We start from the raw sequence: 20,303 nt of genomic DNA on the forward strand, positions 1-20,303 counted from the left end.
GTCAGGCTAATGAAGAGCATCACAACAACGAGCAGGTGGACAAAGCTGCCAAAGTGAAAGTATCACAGGTGGATCTAGACTGGCAACACAAGGGAGAAGTATTCCTAGCCCGTTGGGCCCATGATGCATCTGGTCATCAGGGGAGAGATGCAACATACCGATGGCCTGTGACCGAGGGGTGGACCTTACTATGGACAGCATCTCACAGGTCATCCACAACTGTGAGACCTGCGCTGCAATCAAACAGGCCAAGCGGGTAAAGCCTCTGTGGTACGGTGGATGATGGTTGAAGTACAGGTATGGGGAAGCCTGGCAGATTGACTACATCACCCTTCCCCAAACCCACCAAGGCAAGTGCTATGTGCTGACTATGTTGGAAGCAACCACTGGATAGTTGGAGACCTACCCTGTGCCTCATGCTACTGCTTGGAATACTATCTTAGGCCTAGAAAAGCAGGTCTTGTGGAGACATGGCACCCCTGAGAGAATCGAGTCAGACAACGGGACCCATTTCAAGAACAGCCTTATAAACACTGGCCTAGAGAACATGGCATTGAATGGATAGATCACGTCCCTTATCATGCACCAGCTGCCAGGAAAGTTGAATGGTGCAATAGACCACTTAAAACTACCCTGAAGGTGCTTGGCAGGGGACCTTCAAAAATTGCAAAGTGGACTTAGCAAAGGCCACCTGGATGGTCAGCACTCAAGGGTCGCTTAATCGAGCTGGTCCTGCCCAGGCTGAACCCTTGCACACAGTGGATGGAGATAAAGTCCCTGTGGTACACATGAAAGGCATTTTAGGAAAAACTGTTTGGATTAATCCCACCTCAGTAAAAGGCAAACCCATCCATGGGATTGTTTTTGCTCGAGGACCTGGTTCCATTTGGTGGGTAACGCAGAAAGATGGAGAAACCTGTTGTATACCACAAGGAGACCTAATTTTAAGTGAGAACTGGGTGTAAGGTTTCATTCTGTATATGTGTACGAATAAGCATTTGTGTATATTTATCTATCTATCTGTAAGACTGTATTAATGTGGGTATGATGTAGATGGTCATAGAATAAGGGGTGGATTATGTCCTAGGTAACAATGTAAGATGTGTAGGTTACAATGTAAGATGTGCCCAAAGTATGTATTCTATCACCATCTACATGAGCTGTTGAAGCTAGGCTGGGCAGTGTTTCCCTTGCCCCCTCCCTCCAGACTATCTTCTGTTAATGGCCCATCAATGCCCTGCTGCATGACTCATAGATAACTCCCTCCAGGAGCTATCTCTGTTTAATGGGCAATCAAGGACACATTACAAGACTGATAAAATGATATCAGCCCATTGTGAGATGCTCTGCCCAGGGGGAGGAGCCAAGCATTCCCACCTGGATATAATCTGGGATTTGGGACAGCACAGGCAGCCTTACCCACTGGATTCCCAGAGGACGAGAGCTACCAGACCTTTCTATGGGATCTCTGCTACAACAAGACCACTTCATCTAGACTGCTACCACCACCACAGGGTATCAGGTTGTATTTTGACTCTGTCAGTGATCTTTTGTACTATTGCATTTGTTTTATTTTATTTTACTTTTTTTTTTCTTTCTTACTAAATTGTTTTTCTGACTCAGAGTCTCTCACTGGTTTTGCTTTCAAGGCAGCACACACAGCTAATATTTAAGGAGCAAGCAGCACGAAAAAAGCAATCAAACCAAAAATGCTTATATTTCCCCTCAGTGTTTTGGTAGCTCTACTAAGCTTTTTCTTTGTTTTAAATACTACGAAATCACAACTTCATGTGTCATCATAACTGTATGACCATAAATGACCCCTAAAAAGGCAATAAGCTTTCATGTAGCTTTCAGCAATTTCATGTAGCATCAACTACATTAGACAGAAGTAATTAACTAGTTTGACCTAAATTAATTAGAATAGTTATGTTGCATAAAAGCCAAACAAGGAGCATCTTTGTTTATTAGATATTGGGTCTTACAAAAACAAAGCATTACAAAATGCTTTTTTTTTTTTTTAATCCACCTCTGTTTACTAGTACAAAGGATAGTCAATCTTCTGGTTTTGATGGACCAAAAAAAAAGACAAGTAATTTACAACAATGTGGTTTGTACATTTGGGAAAAAAAATCTCAACTTGCTATTACTATTAAAGAGACATCTTAAAAAGTATTGTCAGGCTCCCCTCCTCCGCAGCCTCTGCAACTGTGACAGTTTTATGTACATCAAGTGAAACAAGCTGTGGCACTTGGGGGAAAATAGCAGAAGACATGGACGAATTTGATCTTAGCCGATTACAGACTAATCCAATGGCTAGAGTGCAAAGGTTTAAAAGAACATCACAAATCACAAGAGTCAAGGACAATATCAAATGAAAAAACTCCTCATTCATCTAAGGATTAACATTTAAGCCTGGATGCTTTTCATGTGTAACTTAGTAATGGAATTTTTCTTACTAAATAAAAATATAACTGCTACAAATCCTACCAGCAAACGTTTTTTTATCACTTATCTAACATTAGATAAAACTTTGATCTGCTTTGTTAAAAAGCCCTTAAGCTTTCTATATGCAAGAAACAGCCCTACACAAGAATTTTTCCTGAATTTATATATAAGTGTATTCACTTATGTGTTTTACAGTGGAAAAACAGGGACTATTTAGGCAACACATATTTGCTGTTTTGGAACCCTGTACTCTCAGGAAATTCAGGTCTCTCAGTGCATTTACTGCTCTTGACCTTATTTTTCAGTATTAATTCAGCATTAAGGGGCAGATATATTCTCTTTCTATATGTTGCAGGCACTACAGCACCCATCTGCCACATGACAAAGGTCTTGATCAGGACCAAAAAAAGAAACTACTACTTAGAAAAGTTTCGGCATATCATACAAATGATAAGAAGTGGATTATTTGTGAAATTAGAGCTCCACAGCCTTTAGCTATGAATTAATGATTCAACCTAGGAATCAATCAGTGCAAAAATTCCTAATAAAATTTTAATGAAACAAATACTTCAACAGAACACTGAGAAGTATGCCACACACTCTGTTTTAACTTGAGGCTAATGAGAAGTAGGCAATAGAGGATGTAAAAACTGTTTTTATTCCCCACAGGGTCACCAACTCAGAAGCACTTCAAACGCATGGAAGCTCAGCCGGGAATAACTTCCAGGGTGTGTCACAGTGATGGTCTACTTGCTTCACTCACTACCAATACCAATTCATTCTAGAAGTTTCTCCCCTTTCCTTTGAAGCATGTATCTGTTACATACTGAAGTCATAAATCTTAGCTCAAGTTAAGGATAACATAGCACAGGATTGAGCATTAACTCCTTTTGACAAAGAAGACCATGTAGCAAAAACAGCAAAGAATAAACATTTTCAATGTTATTCTCATCCTCTTGGTTCCTGAGTGCCATTAGTGAGGTCATTTGATTTGTCTTCTTTGATTCTGTTACTGACATAGAGATACTACTATTACCAAACTAGTAATTATAAGAACTACACTCCACCCTTTTGCCTCATCTCTGTGTTAAGAAAGTGTACTTGCTGCAGAATACCATAGCAATACTTCACTAGAGTATGTCCTATCTATGTTTAATTCCTGGACACTTGCCGTTTGTAAGGTGTATTTATGTCTTTTAATAAAAGAATAAATATGTAATACTGATCTGGCCTCTAGAAATATTACACTACCTCCATGCAAACCAGGGACACCAGCCACAATGCTTTAAACAACACAACCACTCTTTGTCCTGCCCTGCAACGATGGACATTTTCCTTGTGATTTCAGGAGAGACAACAGTAACAACAAGAAGGATGTCCTCCTATTAAATATTCTTGCTGTTATATCCCAAAGCTTGTAGAGGACTTCTCCCAGCAGAACTGAGTTACCTGAGGTTCTTTTTAACCTAAAATAAAACTAGAACTCTGCTAAAGAATCAGCACATTTAGCTGCATAGTACACTGAACGGCTTACCACATGAGTAAGTTTTTGCTGTTTCATCTTTAAATCTTTTTACTGAGCTGAGACTCCTGGTGTTATAAAATTACAGTGTTAATGATCTTGATCAGCTCTTACTTTCAGTTCAGAATATTTTGGTAGATAGTGGAGATGTGTTTAAAATAAATTCTTTTTGCTGCTATTTTTATTCACAACAACGGTACTATGTGGCATTGAAATAAACCTGTTATGATTACTAATGTTTTAGTTTTAGCAGAAAAAAATAGCACCGTGGTAGTGATAATTTCAAAGAAAAGCACTAAGTGAAGACACTGGTGAATTGCATTGTAGGCTGTGCTTCAGTTCAGCAGAATGATAAGGCCAGACTCAGCACATTGCCCAAGCAAGTAGTTCCCCAGGAACTGCCCAGACTGGCACTGGCAGAGGAAAGCCTTTAAATGGGTCTGTATACAAAAAGAAACGTTATCATCTAGGAAGTAAATGAATTGCTGAAAATTTGCCGAAATATACTAAACTTGGAAAGATGCAGAACACTTAAATATCAATTTTAGCTTTCACTGAAAAGCTGTTTTTTTCTCTCAGACAGATACAATCTGAATAAAACCCAAGAAACAACTTTAAAAGAATAATCAAACTCTTTTACTGGGTCTATTAAATGCTTATGGGTTTAATTTCACAGGATGCATGCTGTGGTGATACGTGCCACTTACATAAGTCCTTCTACCAGAACATTTCATATTACTTGTGTGCCTTCAGAGATCAGACTGAGATGGTGTCTCTGAAGTCTGAGTTCAGACACTTGTGTTTCAGCTTCACTTCATAAATTGATGCAGTGACACAGACAGCTTTAAGTGTATTCAGACAGAATACATTTACAGAGAGATGCAGTTTTAATTTACCTAATATTTATTTAAAATGTATTCCCATTATGTAGAGAAATCTTCTAAGCTTTCTGGTTTTATTATCACAGTAGATTAATATTTCTGGTCCAGACATACCTAGCCCATAAAGCCTTCTCCAAAGAGAGAAGAGGTAAGGAAGGAGAAGGGTAACAGAGGAAATAGTTCCTTCCAGCTGAAGAAGAAATTCGTACATTTTAAAATTTCACGCAGACTTCTGAAGTGTGTTAAGTATGCAGAACCTGAATCCAAATGTCACCATGAGACAGGCAAAACCAGTGACATTTGCAGATCATGATTATGACCACTCTTCCCAGGGAATAAAGAAGTAGAAAAATGCAGTGCACGCGCAAGTACACATACACACAAGAAAAATCTCTCCTAAAGCTAAAAAAATATCAATGTTGCCATAAATTTTACAAGATTTTCAACTCAGATTATCCTTTCTACTGAATGCTTCTCATAATTATATAAAAAGAAAAAACGCATGTGTTGATATAACTTTTCAGTTTTTCAAAAGAGAATGGGAAAGACAACTCCTTTGTCTGTGATGTTCCTTTCTCTAGATTACTGCTACAACTGCCTCTTCCATTAAATTCCCACTCAGGGAAAGCTAGGCCTCACACTAAAGCTTCTGGAAATATTCTCTGTACCATGCAAACATTAATCGAACAAAACAACATCTCACTCTTATTTTTTTCTAGTTAATGCAACCCAAATTAAAGATCAGTTTCTTGATTTGAATTGGTTTTAAGCATATTTCTGTCAGAAGAAATATGGTTCAGAAGGAAAAAGCTTAGAGGAAACCAGCTCACATGGAATCCTTCAGGGAAAGGCCAAGGTAAATAGATTCCAACTATCTCTCTGATTCATCCAGATTACAACTGATACAAATTATGGAGTGAAAACACTGGGGAAATGTACCAGAACAGAAGTAAATTATTCAGCTATTACACCACTCACAATGATGTTTTAATACTTAGAGAATTAGCTATTTTTGAAGCAGTGATAGATGCCAACATATGGCCTGACAGATAAATCTAAATGACTACACTGGGAAACTCTGAGGCAGCATGGGATGCCAACGCTGAAATGAAGTGGACAGTAGAGTCAGCACTCCAAAGTTTTCAGCATATTTTGTATAATTGAAGACTAAGGAACTAAGAAGACTTTGGGCTCTGAGGCCTGGAAGGCACTTATCCCTGCAGTAGCCCAAGCCCTGTTCTTTTCTGGATATCCCTTTCAGCTCCACATAAACCTCAACAGATCCTTGACCCCCAGAAAAGTGGTTTCTGTCTCCTGTAACATGACTTGCAAGTTTTGGAGCATACTGTCTGCCCTTTCAATTGAATTCTCTTGGTGTATATGAGGCTGTTAGATACCAATGTGATTAAGGTAGTACTAGAAGCTAAATATAGAGTGTTCATGAGTGGGCCACCAGCATTATGCATAAATCATATCATATGTACTTTTAATTGTAAGAAATGCTTAAATGAGATTAATTCACTGTATTCTGGACTTCCTAAATCGTAATTTAGTTTTAGTGATTTTAAATATTTCCAATGTATGTTGAATTTCAATGTATTCAGCATGCAAGAAGTTGTTTAACCTTGAATGAAAAGATATCAACACTCACAAAGGAAAGCATTTTCTAGCAACCACTGCCAAGTTTTCTGGGACAGACTCCCAGATTGTAGTCAGGCAGTAACATTTGTAGTTATGCTTGCCAGTGGCTCCACTAACAGCTGCACAAGACCTGGAGAGCCACATCAGTGAAGACCAGGATATCCTGTGCTCCTGCTGGCTCCAGTGTAAAAGCCATATGGGAGTTGATGGGAAGGCTAAGGTAACACAGTGAGAGTTAAAGCAGCACAGGAAATTGAAAAGTGCTTAAATCCTCACTGAGTAGTTAAATGTAGATGATGCAGCAAAGAATAAAAAGGTTATGCGCCTTTCAAAACAGATTTAAATAACACTTCCCATTTAGCTTGGATCAAAGACAAACATTAACTTGCTACTCTGGTTTTAAAGAAAATACTTCCTTTAGCTTAACATTTTGAATGGTTTTTAAGATAGCTATTATCAGAAAATTGCAGTGATTTCACATCCTCACAGGAAAATTTTCTTCTCTCAAGAGACAGTCTTTCACATATGAATTCTGCAAAGCATTTGATACACAAAGTAGAGACACCAGTCAATTCAGTAACACTTAGGTATCTTAAGCCTGCATCCACATTGGCCATCCAAGGGAATAAAAAATAACTTGTATTTACCTATATGAGATCAGCATTGAAAACAAGCACTTGAACAGGTCATGTAACTTTGAAAAAATAAATATTTGTGGGGGACTTTCAGATAAATTCAAGGCTTTTTACATAACACTTCCATAAATACATGGTGCAATATTTAATATCAGAACTAAAAATGAAATATTTGTTTTCAGACAGGATAGAAAAAGTGCTTGACTTTCAACCAGTGAGTTATTTAAAAAAGAGGGAACCCCCCCCACCACCTGCCCCATCCCCCCCACAGAAAAACAAACAAACAAACAAACCAAAAACAAACAAACAAAAACACACACACACACACACAAAAAAAAAAAAAAAAAACCACAAAACCAAAATAAAAACCCACTCAAAGAAACCCCTACCATAACACTAGTCCTATAAATATAAATTCTCTTGTTAGGGATGTATGTCAATATTTCCCTTAGAAATCTTTGTATTTTCCAGTGCCTAGCCTCTGGGAGCTCTGGCTGAAAGGTATCTTTCCAAAATTAGGGAACTTTATCAAAATAAGAAACTATTTAAAAGGACATAAGACCTGATTATCAAGTTCATTAGAAGGTATTCTTGTCTTTTGTGTTTTGTCTTGTTCTGTAGCCCCCCCTTGCTTAATGAAGGAAAAATAATTAATTAAAAATCACAAAACATTCACAGCTCAACAAACCTGCCCTGTATTTCTGTCACATTTATATTTTTGCAACTAAGTGCAACAAAAAGTCACATAACGTATTACATTTTGCTAAAATCCAGTGATGTTCTCATAGCCAAAACCAGTAAGAAATGACACCCTGTCATACATCTGCTTTAAGTAATTAAAAAAGGCTTCTAAATAACACCCAATAAGTCACTAGAAGCTGTCACAGCACCTGACTGTTGCTTCTGAGACACAACCCTCTTGATCTTCATGCATTTTCTAAAGATAAATTCTTCCATCATTCTGTAGGAGAGAAGATGGGACCAATGAACAGGTCTTAAGGATGTTGGCACAGTATTCAGAGAAGAACTGGCCTCTTCCAAGCCCCAGGGCTTTGGTGATATAGGAGCCTACCACTGGAGAGAGATGTCATCTTTGTTTACACATACAAAGAAAACAAGGAATCTGGCTCACTCAGCTGAAACTGAGAGGTAACAATTCCAAAGGCAGATGAATGGCAGCTGGATTAAAAAGGCTCTCAGTCTCATCTGTTCTTCTCTGTTAGTTGTCAGCTAAAATGTCATTCGAGTATCCTGTAAGAAAAGACCTGAGGACACCCTTGCAACTTTTAAAAATACTCACAGAGCAGCACAATATTAATCATTATCAGAAAATTCGACTTTCTGAAGAATGCATAGAAACACGTGTTAATCAATGCCATAGAGAAGCCTTTTTTTCCCTGTCATTTTTTCCCAGCTAGATGCACCGAAATCTGATCATCTAGCACTGGAACCCTCTCTATAGTTCATTATATGTCAGATATGTTTTATTAATTTGTACTGCTAGAATAGAGATCCATGTAATTAAATATCCAGAAAAAGGTAAAACTTCTGTGAGACTGGTAAATGTCTGATGCAAAAAATGTTAGAGGATGATCACTTGGGGGAAGACAAGGAGCTGCAGTGGGAAATTGCCAAATAGCAGCTACCCAGACAGCTCTGAAACTGCCTTTGTTTTCTGAAAATAGTCAAAGAGGTAAGGCACACCAGATGCTGACATAAACAAAGAAACCAGAAAAGAAAATGTTCCTGAGGGCTACAAGCCATTAATCCTAAAATTCATAGCATGTAAATTGGTAAAATATAGAATAGAAAGCAAATGAAAGAATATATAAGTGGAATACACTAGAAGAATTCTACAATAAACCATAGTTAGGCCTCAAACACTTTCTGGTTTTTTGTGGTGCTTCTGTTTGTTTGTTTGGGGTTTTTTTTGGTGTTTTTTGGGATTTGGGTGGTTTTTTTGTAGGAATCAGCAGACCCACAAGCACAAATGTCAGCCTGATACCATCTGACTTCCAAAAGGCAATAATGAATGGCGTCCCTTGACAAGACTACTGAAGAAATTCATGGACATCCTCACGTGCTGAGCAACGACTGACCAATTCCTGGAAGAATTCAGGACCTGGAGAATCCCAGAGGGATCTGTGTGAAAGTTTATAATGTTTAGTGTCACAGGATCAGACAGATTTCACCCATAGGAAAGGGAATGTAAAAGATGAGCTCAAAATGTGTCAGGGTTTTCATAACAGGAGAACTAGACAATTACATTCACAAAGGACGTGCAGAATTACACACACATGAAAAAGCAAACCAACATAGAAAAATACATCTCTCCCAGTGTTACAAAATATAAAACCCATCAGCACTGGCCTATCAGCTTTCCTTCTCTTCTCCTAACTTCAAGTAAAGTGCAAGCCTGTTCTTGAAAGACTGAATTTATCAGACTTTTCAACTGCATCTTGGCTTAACTGATGAAGTACCTTGGTTTTTAAAGGTTGAATTTATCCTTTTGAAATCTGTAGACAATGTATGCAAAAATACTGACAGTAAAAGAAATTATTCTTATTTTAAGATGTTATTTCTTTGGGTCTGTGTACAGTGCAGGCTGCTCTGCTTCAAAAAAATGTTAGATATAAGCCATTTAAAGCATCATTTCACTGAAAGAAATACTAAGAAAGTATATAGGTTTCAGGACGAATAAAAAGATAAGACATGTTAAGACTGACAAACTTATTGTCCTGAGTGTTGCACTTTTTTTGAAAAACATATTTTATAGGCTTCTGGAAATAAAAAATGTTAACGCTTTAACACCCCTGAAAAGGAATTTTTCTCCTTTCTTTGCATACATTGAAATATGAAAACAAATACAGGGTAAGTAAGTGCAAAGGGCCTTGTAATCTTCCAGTAAAAACTGTCCTTCTATTTTATGTCATTTATCATTTGGTTTTCTGCATATCCTATGCCTTTCTTCATATTCTGAGAACTATCCTCAATTAAGCAAGGTGCCAAGGCCTCATGAAATCTCCCTCTCGACATTCTGCATGTTATTCACTGACAACCCTGAAGAGGGTATAGTTGCACAGCTCACTGCTCCTTCTTTCCTGAAACCAAATTAACTCAAAACCCAGAAGATTGACTAATCTGTTCTCTCCTTTGCCTTTTGTTACAGTATTAAAAGTTTAGGACAGAAAAAAGAGCATGCAGAGAATTCTGGATCTCACCTCCTTAGTCTTCCAAGGAAGTTACTTAAATACATTTCTGTGTAATTCACCACTATGTTAACCACCTATAGATAAAATAACCTAATTATAGTTTCAACCAGGTCAATATCTATCAAGAATTTTAGAACTGCAGTACAGGTGGAAATTTCTGAGCAAAAAATGTGTTCTCATAAATGAAAGATGTTATTCCACTAATCAACTGGAGCAGCTCTGATCGTGAGAGCTGTTCCCACTAACCCACTAAATGAAGTCTAAATTACCAGCAGTCATGCAGGAATCAACTATGATTAATGAAGGTTAACAAGCAAAGAAAACCCCTTAAGCTGAAACCTTATTTTCAAATACAGCCTATCAGACAGCATATTGGTAGAACTTCTATTATAATCCATGGAACAAACCCTCCAAAGTTAACATGCACTGCTCGGAAATAGATAAAGGTATTTCTTCACTATCTTCTTACCAAACAGCATTATAAATTACCTGAATTCATTTTTATGCATTTCAGCTATTTTCTTCTCAAGCTTTTGTGACTGTTTGGGAAAAATCTTAAAGTCGTTGATGTAATTCTCTGGGTGTTCATCAGGATCATAATCACCAAGCTCAGCTGAACAGATCCAAAACACAAAACAAAACATAAAAATAGAATTGCAATGTTAATTAATAGGGAAATATGTCAGTAAACGCAATGTAATTCAAGGTACTTCCATGCTCAGTAGGAATTCAGCATCGCCCAAGAAATGCTTCTTTGAGGAATTTATAATTAACTGAAACAACAAAATCCTTCTAACTGTCACTACAATCGAGGAGTTTCTAGAGAAGTTCAATGCCTTTTGCTAATCAATTCAACTACTGAATTAATTAGCAATACTGAACTATTTTCTGTGGCAGAAAAAACGTTCTTTAAAACAGAAGTATCGGCAACGTTCTCCTTTGTGTATCTATTACTCTGGTACCAGGCAGAACTAAAATAATACACTCCTGATTCTCCCCTTTTTCACATGATTTATCTGCACTGGCATGGACTAATTCTAGTAGTCCTAATTTTGTTCTAGCATAGAAACACAGGCCACAATCTCAACCAGGCAGAACTTGATTTCTCTTCTAAAAGATATGTCACTTAGGTACCAAAACCTGACATTTGGTGTTCTAATTTTCTGAACGAGCCTCATTTAATAAGGCCTGGGCTCAGTTTTGGTTAGATACACTGCCTTGTAATGTATTCAGAGCTTCATTCAACTTAAGGCAGAATAAAGGGAACTTTCACACATATGGTTTCCCTAATCAGACATATAGATGATTATTCCTCTCAGTACAATTCATGACATATATCTGACTTTGGTCCTAAGGAAATGATGGAGAAGCAGAGGGGGAGGGGAGGAAGGGAAAGATCGGGAAGATAAAACAAAATGTCTTTCCCCTTGAATTATGTCTTCTATTTCTGTCAGAGATTCCATCATCAATCACACAGGTCTTCCTTAACATAAAAAAGAGCACCAAATGACACTTTCTCCTCCTTAATTCAAATGGAATAGGCTACATTTCCATTCAGGATTCAGAACAGAGTTTTTCTTTTTTGGTAAGTGGAATCTAACACTGATGCCATACTTCTTCATTAAAATGCTAAGATAACTTACTTGGTTTAATTTTTTTTAAAGCTCCAGTTCGTTGGCGAACTGGCTGAATTGCTTACAATGCTTTGCAGAGCATGTCAATATAGGGAAACAGTACAACAATACAGAAAGTTACTGTTAGCTGCAGTCACATGAGATTTGCATTGCTGCTTTGGCAGAACCAACATATTAGTGAAGAATTTAAAGAAGCCTACTGCTCATGCTCACCTTGGACAATGCAGGCACCCAAGTAGGCAGCATCAGAAAAGCAACACAGCAAACGACCATGGAAAATATCCCTTTTTATTTGTAGATATAAGAGGTATCTGAAATATAATTTTAAAAGTTAAGAAACAACGTGCTGTCTTTTTGTAGCAGATTTAATATATCAGTGTGAAACCAGCTGTGCAAATATTTTGGATCTTTATCTTGTTATTTTAAATGGCAGAAAAAAGAGTGAAAACACAACCACAAGGAAAGAATAGGGGTAAATAGGTGGGGTTTTTTTCAGTAACAGTGAAATAATAAGAACAAAAAGAACAAAAAAACCCCACTAAGAAATATCATAGAACATGCTTTATTTAAAATATATAGCTATTACAATGATCAGTAATAACGTGAAATAAATTACGGTAATGTAAGCTTATTTGAGCACCCCTAGTCTCTTTATATACAGGTTTACACAAGGAAATCTTTCTCTTGTTGAAACAAAATAGTACCCTGACCACAGTGGAGATTTTTTTTCCTCTTCTTTTTTTTGGTGGGTTTTTTTTTGTTGTTGTTGCTGTTTTTTGTTTGTTGTTGTTGTTTTGGTGTGTTTGTTTTTCTGGTTTTTTTTTGTTTTTTTAATCCGTAAAGAATCCCAGATGAAGTTTGAAGGCAGAAATAACTTCATGAGACCTAAAGAGCATGGGGCATCTGCCTGGCAGAGGGGGTCACCTCTCCCATTCATCTCTTTCTCTAAAAAAATGAGGAGAAGAAAACAAAAGGTTCCTTCTGCCTGTCTTCTGCGTTCTACCACAGAGGAACTTAAAGTTTTATTTATTAGCCAGTGGAATAGCACAGCTTCAAGGTCACGACTTTCTCTTCTGCTTTCTCCCCTGCAGAACAGCCTCCCACAGATGGATCAACCCACCACACAAGTCACTCACAGCTTCTTTTCCAGCACCTAGCAGATTACAGCCACACCACTCAGACACTTCACATCCCTGGGAAAATAAACTATTTAAACATTGCTTCTGCGAGACAAGATCTACTACCTAGAGAGTTCCATCAAGACTCAGTGGCTTCTGCAGACCATCGGGACATTCCTTGACACTGCCAGTCCTCTCTAACCTTGAGCAACATACACCACATACAGTCAATAAAAATGTGGTTTATGGGTAACACCAATGTCAGACATATTTTTTCCTAGCTACACCTGTTTCTGTTACCTGCTGATATCATGCGTTCTTGCATCGAGAGCAAGCCTGGAAATACTATCTGCAGGGCAAGAGAAACTTTTCTCCTTTCCTTGGACTTTTACTGAATATAATAAATGGGATAGAGTTATCAATGAGAAAAGTAATTTTCTCTCATTGTAAACACATTCCTTCACTGCATTACAAGGTCTACAGGATCTTTGCACTTCAGGGCATTTTTCTTTTATTTTGCAACACCTTTTTTTCCCCCCTGTAATCAATGTATAGTAACAGCTCACAAATTCACTTCCAGATGTTGGTACTGCTATTCTACAGGTTGATTCCAGAGTAACTACCTGTACAGGAAGTACCTGTACCAACGGCCTCAGTGAGATGAAGTAAAGGTTCTTAATCTGCGGTGACAATGTACCAGAAAAGGTACAGTATATTGAAGTAAGTACCTTGGGCAGTTGAGCAAGTCCCTACACAAAAAAAATTGGTAAGATTTTCCAGGGTGAAAAAATAGGATGCTGTTCTCCAGAGTGGCCATTAGCTTCAAAAGCACAGCTTGTTAGCCAAGCTGTGAGGTCAACAGAATAATGTATGCTATTTTTAAGCAAAGAGTTTGCTCCTGACCACAATCAAAGATCCTCAGTGTCATTTCCCAACAAACCCAAGCTGTGTGGGGGTCTGTCAACATCGCTGCAGGGAAGAGATGCCATCCAGACCCCATCTGGAGTACTGCACCCAGCTCTGGGGTCTGCAATACAAGAAAGAAGAGGACTTTTTGGAACAAATCCAGAGAAGAGCCACCAAATGGATCAGAGGGCTGAAGCACCTGACCTATGAAGACAGGCTGAGATTTCCAAAGTATGAAGAACAGCCTGGAACAGGACTAAAGTTCTAAGGAACTTTAAAGCTCTTTCAAGTGAAAAAGATAAATGTATCTTCAATGGAAACATTTTTTTGCATGTGTTGCAGAAGGCTTGTTAGACTTCAGATGCTTCCTGTAATCCCAATATAGTAATTTATGCCCCAGGTCAGCAAAAACTTATGAATGTGTATGTGACTCCTAAATTCACTAAGGTCTTATGTATGTACTTAAAACTCTATACACTTACAGAAATAACTTGCGAAATCAGATCTGGTTTTGCTTCTTAATGCATCCTTCAACCATAGCTGCTTTTTCCAAGCACTGGCATATCTTTATAACCTGATTTACAGCCCTATGTATTCAAACTTAACAAGAAACTGGTAAACTTATGCTTCAGTGCTTACACTCACAAATGTCTCTCATTGGAAAAACCTCATTTCCACCTATCATCTATTTGCAATACAGATGACTCAACTTCAGGCTGGCCAAGCCTTTCCTGTCATGCAGATTAAGGGTCAGCAATATCTGTTCTTATTTTTAAGCAGGCATCATGACCCCCAGGGACCATGTTGCTAGCTACTTAATTGACAATTTCTCTATTTTAAGATGTTCAGTGAGGTAAGAAAGCTTTCCCACAGCCAAACTTTGTGATTTGGCCACAGTGTTTTCTTAATTTCTTCAAGTCATTTCACTCAGTTTATTCCCATAGCAAAGGTATTGCCCAGTGTTGTTGCGCTCTTTACAGCTGACAGATATGGTCACCTCCAGAGATCCAGCAATTCTTCAAAAATTCTCAGCATAGTGTCTGACTTTGACTCCCTATTCTTTTCCACGGTATGGTGTGTACTCAGGTACAGAGCGGCAGAGGGCAAATGAATGCGTTTACAATATTCTTGGGCTGAGTACCCTTCTACCCAGAAGAATTTTTGAGTTCTTTATGCATACTAACTTCACATTTTGTCTTCCACAGTAGTACACACATCAAGTACGCTGCAGGAGCACCAGTCTTCCGTCAAAGCATATGAATCTCCCCTAAACACTAGCTACTACACACAGGCATGTAATATCACAAATAAGAGAACATATTTTCTATGCTTTAGAGCCATGACATGAAATAGGCTGAACATAAAAAAGCAGTGTGTCCAGGTGGCCAAGAGGGCCAATGACATTCCAACCTTTATCAAAAACAATGTGGCCAGATGTCTTGGTTTTGAAAGACAATTGTCTGCCAAGGAAAGCTAGAGTCTCCCTTGGAATGGAGAATGTAAACCTCCTTCCCTCCAAGTTATTATAATTTTGCAATTAGGGGCTTTCAGGCAAAGATGTGGGAAACAGGAGTAACAGCTCTTTATTAGGAATATTAAAAAAAAGAAAAAAAAGAAAAAAAAAGGAAAATACAAATGTAGGGGGAATAAAAAAGAAAACAAACAAACAAACCACACCCCAAAAACTACAAGCAAGGTAGCAAAAAAAATCCTGGAAAAACCCTGACAGAGTCAGGGATATGACCTGCCACCCTGTTGCTCAGGGTGTTGGAAGCAGCCCAAATAACCCCTCCTGGAGTGACAGATGTGGTTCTGTGGAGTAGAGATGGTCCTGTAGAAAGTCCAGTGGTGACGAGATGGGTCCAGTCTTCCTCCGGGAATTCAGTGGAAAAAACCAGATACCTTGTGTCCTTCAGTCCCAGTTTTTACCTAGCTAGGATCAGCTGGCTTCTCCCTCACTGGGTGGAGCATCTCACAATAGGATGATGGAATGTGTCATGTCATTGGTGGGCTCTAATGGCCCATTATCAGAAGATGTCCCCCTGGAGGATGGAGGGGTGGTGAAAGAGGTAAGAAACACTGCCCACCTGGTTTTAATGGCTGGGCCATTATCAGAAGGCATCTGCCTCCCTCCCCCGTGGAAGGGTGAGAGAAGGATAAAACATCTCCCAAAAGACAGATTTCAACAGATGAAATAGAACACATATTTTTAGGTTACATAATCCAATACACCAGAAGCACTAGGAAAATCATTCTCCCTCTGTACTCAGCACAGGTAAGGACACACCTCCAGTCTTGTGTCAAGTTTTGGGGTCCTCACTTCAAGGACAATGAGGTGCTGGAGTGAGTCCAGAGAAGGACAAAAAGACTGGTGAAGAACAGAACTGGAGCACAAGCTCTACAAGCAGCAGCTGCAGGACCTAAGGTTGTTTAGCCTGGAGAAGAGGAGGGTCAGGGGAGACATTATTGTTCTCCACAATGACCAGAAAGGAGGGTGCAGCCAGGTGTGGCTTGGTCTCTTCTCACAGGCAACCAGAACAAGAGGTCACAGGCTTAAGCTGCACCAGAGGAGGTTTAGGTTGGACACTAGGAAGAATTTCTTCACAAATGGGTGATTAGACTTTGGTATGGGCTGCCCAGAGAGGTGGTAGCATCACTTTCCCTGGAGGTGTTTTAAGACAAGGCTGCATGTAGCAGTCTGTGCCATGGTCTACTGAACATGGTGGGTTTAAATCATAGGTTAGACTCATGATCTCATATATCTTTCCCAACCTAACTGATTCTGTGATTAAAAAAATAATTATATTAACTGAAATATATTGCTTACTTATTTGTTAATACTTAAGAAAGATTTTGATATCTTTTAAAATAAGGAAAAGTCATCACTCTGAAATCATCAACTCAGGTACAGCAGCAGCCAAAAACAAAGCCAAGAGAATGCTGGGCATCACTGAGAATGATTGTGTGAAAAAAACAGAGGGGCGTTTTGCCACTACTTAAAGCCTTGAAGTAATCACAATTCAAATGTTTTACCTAGCTCTGGTCCCTACAGCCTGAGTGAAACATAGCTGAGCTTGATTAATAGAGAAGAACTAAAATGAATGAGAGGACAGAACCTCCCTTACAAGGCAAGATGGTGACCAAAGTCTCTCACTACAAAAGTGAGCCTTCTGAAATCATGAGGATAATGGGAAAGGCAAATGCAGAATTGCTATCCACTGAATCCTGCAACGATAGAACTAGGGGAAAACCCATGAAATCAGAAATCTTTCCTCTGCCCTTAAATCCTTAAGGGCAGAGGAAAGAAAGCACTTGACATCATAGATAGTAAACCAACTTTCTCAGAAGGTTGTGAAGAAAAACAATATTACCAAGTACAAAAAAAGAACGATTACACAAATATGAGCAAAATATCCAGAAAACACTACTAAAATGAACACACATAAATTTAAGTGTTGAAAGTCCTAACATAACAATTCAAAAAAACCTTCGGTGAATTTGAATGGGAAGGATATCATCCATTAGTTTTCTTGTTTTTCTGAACAATAGGAAAGCTCCATTCATGATAGCACGGCTTAAACCCAGCTTTCCATTTGTCAAACAGATACACTTGACAACAAGTATGCCACACTGATGTCAGTACAGCAGTTGCCCTTTTAACCTATCTGATCAGTCATAAGCCAAATTCTAGCAGAGGAATTAGGAACTGGGGGCACATCTATCATGATTTCAAGGTGCAATCTTCATCCAAACACAAGGAAAAGGAAAATTCTACTTATCTTAAAATATCTAGTACCAAATGTAGTAGGAATCACTTTGTTAGCTTATTTAAGAAACTGCATGACTAGTTCCATGTTAACAGACACCCGTAGAAAGAATCGCCCTTCTTGTTCTATGTCTTCCGAAGAAACATACTAATGCTAAGGACTCCAAACATGATGAAGGTATCAGCACTCCATATTTCCATTCTGAACCTTTGCCCCTCCTATACTGCCAAAATCATGGATACCTAGTAATTAAAAACAACAACACTATTCCTCCAAAAAGAAGCAGGGGGGGGGAGGAGGGGAAGGTGACTTTAATAACAGCTTTCAGTGATTTCAAATCTCTGATTTCTGCAGTCAGGATTATGACTGCCACTTGCATGTAGCAAGATATGGGTTTGTCCTCCTGGCTTCAGAGCTGGTCAGTGCCTGCATTACAGTGTCTGGTCTTTCCTTAGGAAAAGGCTGAAAAATTACCATCTCAGTGAGTTGCTTGACAGGGCTAATCAGAAAAAAACCCAATCTTTATTGTTATATAATAATTGATTTCACAAATGAGTAAAGCAGACAAAGGAGTGGTAAAAGATAAGCATATTTTTGGCCCCTGGACATAAAAGTCCCACCACGGCACAGGAATAGTCTTTTCTGCAAACACCATGTCCAGACTGCCTTTTCTCTGCCATTCTGCCTTTTCCTCAGAGCACCACAAGAAGAGCTCTGAACATGTATAAGGTTTCTTACCTCTCAGGCACAATCTCCACTGAAAAAAAATAAAGAGACCCTTCTTGGTAATTTTTTCCCTGTGCAAATTTTTTCCCCAAGCCTGCAGCGTCAAGTGCTCTTACTAACAAAACACTCATTTTTAAGATTTATGCTATTCAATATGATTGTGACTACAATACTATTAAAACTATAAACTCACTTGGCAACTGCCAAGGTAGCCTTGACAAAGCCAAAATAGACAAGTGAACTTTCATGGATATCAAAGCACAGCTACAACTGCACACTTCAAGAAGAGCAGAACAGGGCACCAGGAGGAGCAGAGGTATTCCTAAATAATGTCTGGAACAGGGCTAGCAGCACAGGCCCAGCTCATACGAACTCACCTTAGAGCGATTAACCTATTGCATAACTTTCCAACTTGTGAATAAATCATTTGATATTCAGGCATTAACAATCAGATCCATTCAGGCATCAACCACCACTGTCAACCTCAACTGGCCTCCAGCTTCTTGAGGGAAAAGGACCAGGCCCTTCCAGAACATGTCAATGTCAAGTACAGCTGATTGAGACTAGAGTTGACAAACACTGAGTGTGCCATGTTTACATAACCCAAGTCTTTGTAATTTTTAATGACTTCCAATTAAAGAATTTTTTCATCTGCTTTTCCTGCTATCAAAATACCTGCTACACTGATTTCTGACACACTAATCATTGAATAACTGCTTCTTGGATTAGGAAGTATGGATTAAGGGAAAAGGGCATGATGAAAGCTAGTTGATATAATTCATCTTTGGTTAATTCCACCACCTACTCACCCATGCCCTCTTCTAGAACTGTATTTTCTATAATAATAATGGATTACTGCTGATACATTATGACCTGTAGTATTTTAGAGCATTCCACTGGGACCTCAAATGACTTTATATTATCTCATTTTAATTATGCATACACATAAAAATGTAGGGATTTGCAGATAAGAGAGCATGAGGCCCTGGGATGCTTTCTCATATAAGAAATAAAAAACTGATTTATTTATTACCTAAACGAGAACAGTGAAGGTAAATAACAAAATAGAAATCTGTGCCAAAGTATGATCTTTGGATCTATCTGTTCATGCTTCCTTGACCATTCACATCTTGTTCATGTACAGCATCTCAGGTTTTCCCAGCTGTGGACCCTCTCAGGGATCTGATGTGTGAACATGAACAGGGAAGAAGGGCACAGAACAAAATATCTGTGATTTCTATAAAGTCTGTTGGGATGTAGTGTATGCTGCAGATTGAGTGATTTCTGTAGGCAAAACTTTCTTCACAGCAATTTTATATCTTTGCATGCCATGCCATCAACCTTGGGCATTATAGTGAACTATAGAATATTCTTTTTTCTGCACAGAGTTCAATGCACATAGCAAAAATAACCCCCTTCCCCATCAAGCTATCATGCTTTCTGGAAAAATAATGGGAATTAACCAAAAAGGGTTTTTTTTTTCCTTTTAAAAAAGAAAATTGAAAGAAAAATAAGTTAACAGTAATACCAAAACTGTATGTATTGAAGGCCTCTACACCCAGTCCTGTCAGGCTACAATGCAAATGTTGATTTAAAAACAAAAGAAACTAAAATTATGTTTTACAGGTATGTGTGGCAGGGGACAGGGGAGATGTAAAGATCTGGTGTCACATCGCTACTGTGTAATTAAAAACTGTCTCTTGCTACTCTCATTAAATATGCTCAATTATGCCAGTTCAATGTTATTTTCTAAAACTGAAGGACTTTGTCCTGACTTCACACCACCTGTAATTGAAAGACAACCAGACCTAGA

The 20,303-nt window shown here is 38.5% G+C and overlaps 1 protein-coding gene across 3 annotated transcripts in view; it reads right to left on the reverse strand.

Annotated features, from left to right (window-relative positions):
* FRMD3 (FERM domain containing 3) overlaps positions 1-20,303 on the reverse strand; it is a 150,179-nt gene that overhangs the window by 34,045 nt on the left and 95,831 nt on the right. For 2 of the 3 annotated variants that reach the window (XM_040090729.2, XM_040090730.2), the window contains 2 exons: positions 12,187-12,284; positions 10,829-10,952 (listed from right to left, as the gene is read on the reverse strand). In XM_040090729.2, the coding sequence (XP_039946663.1) occupies positions 10,829-10,952; positions 12,187-12,284 (222 nt within the window). Of the gene's footprint in view, positions 1-10,348; positions 10,414-10,828; positions 10,953-12,186; positions 12,285-20,303 lie in introns of those variants that run through there. The other variant, XM_040090731.2, reaches the window with a different exon arrangement.

This window comes from Hirundo rustica, chromosome Z, assembly GCF_015227805.2.
Source record: "Hirundo rustica isolate bHirRus1 chromosome Z, bHirRus1.pri.v3, whole genome shotgun sequence".
NCBI classification, from domain to species: domain Eukaryota; kingdom Metazoa; phylum Chordata; class Aves; order Passeriformes; family Hirundinidae; genus Hirundo; species Hirundo rustica.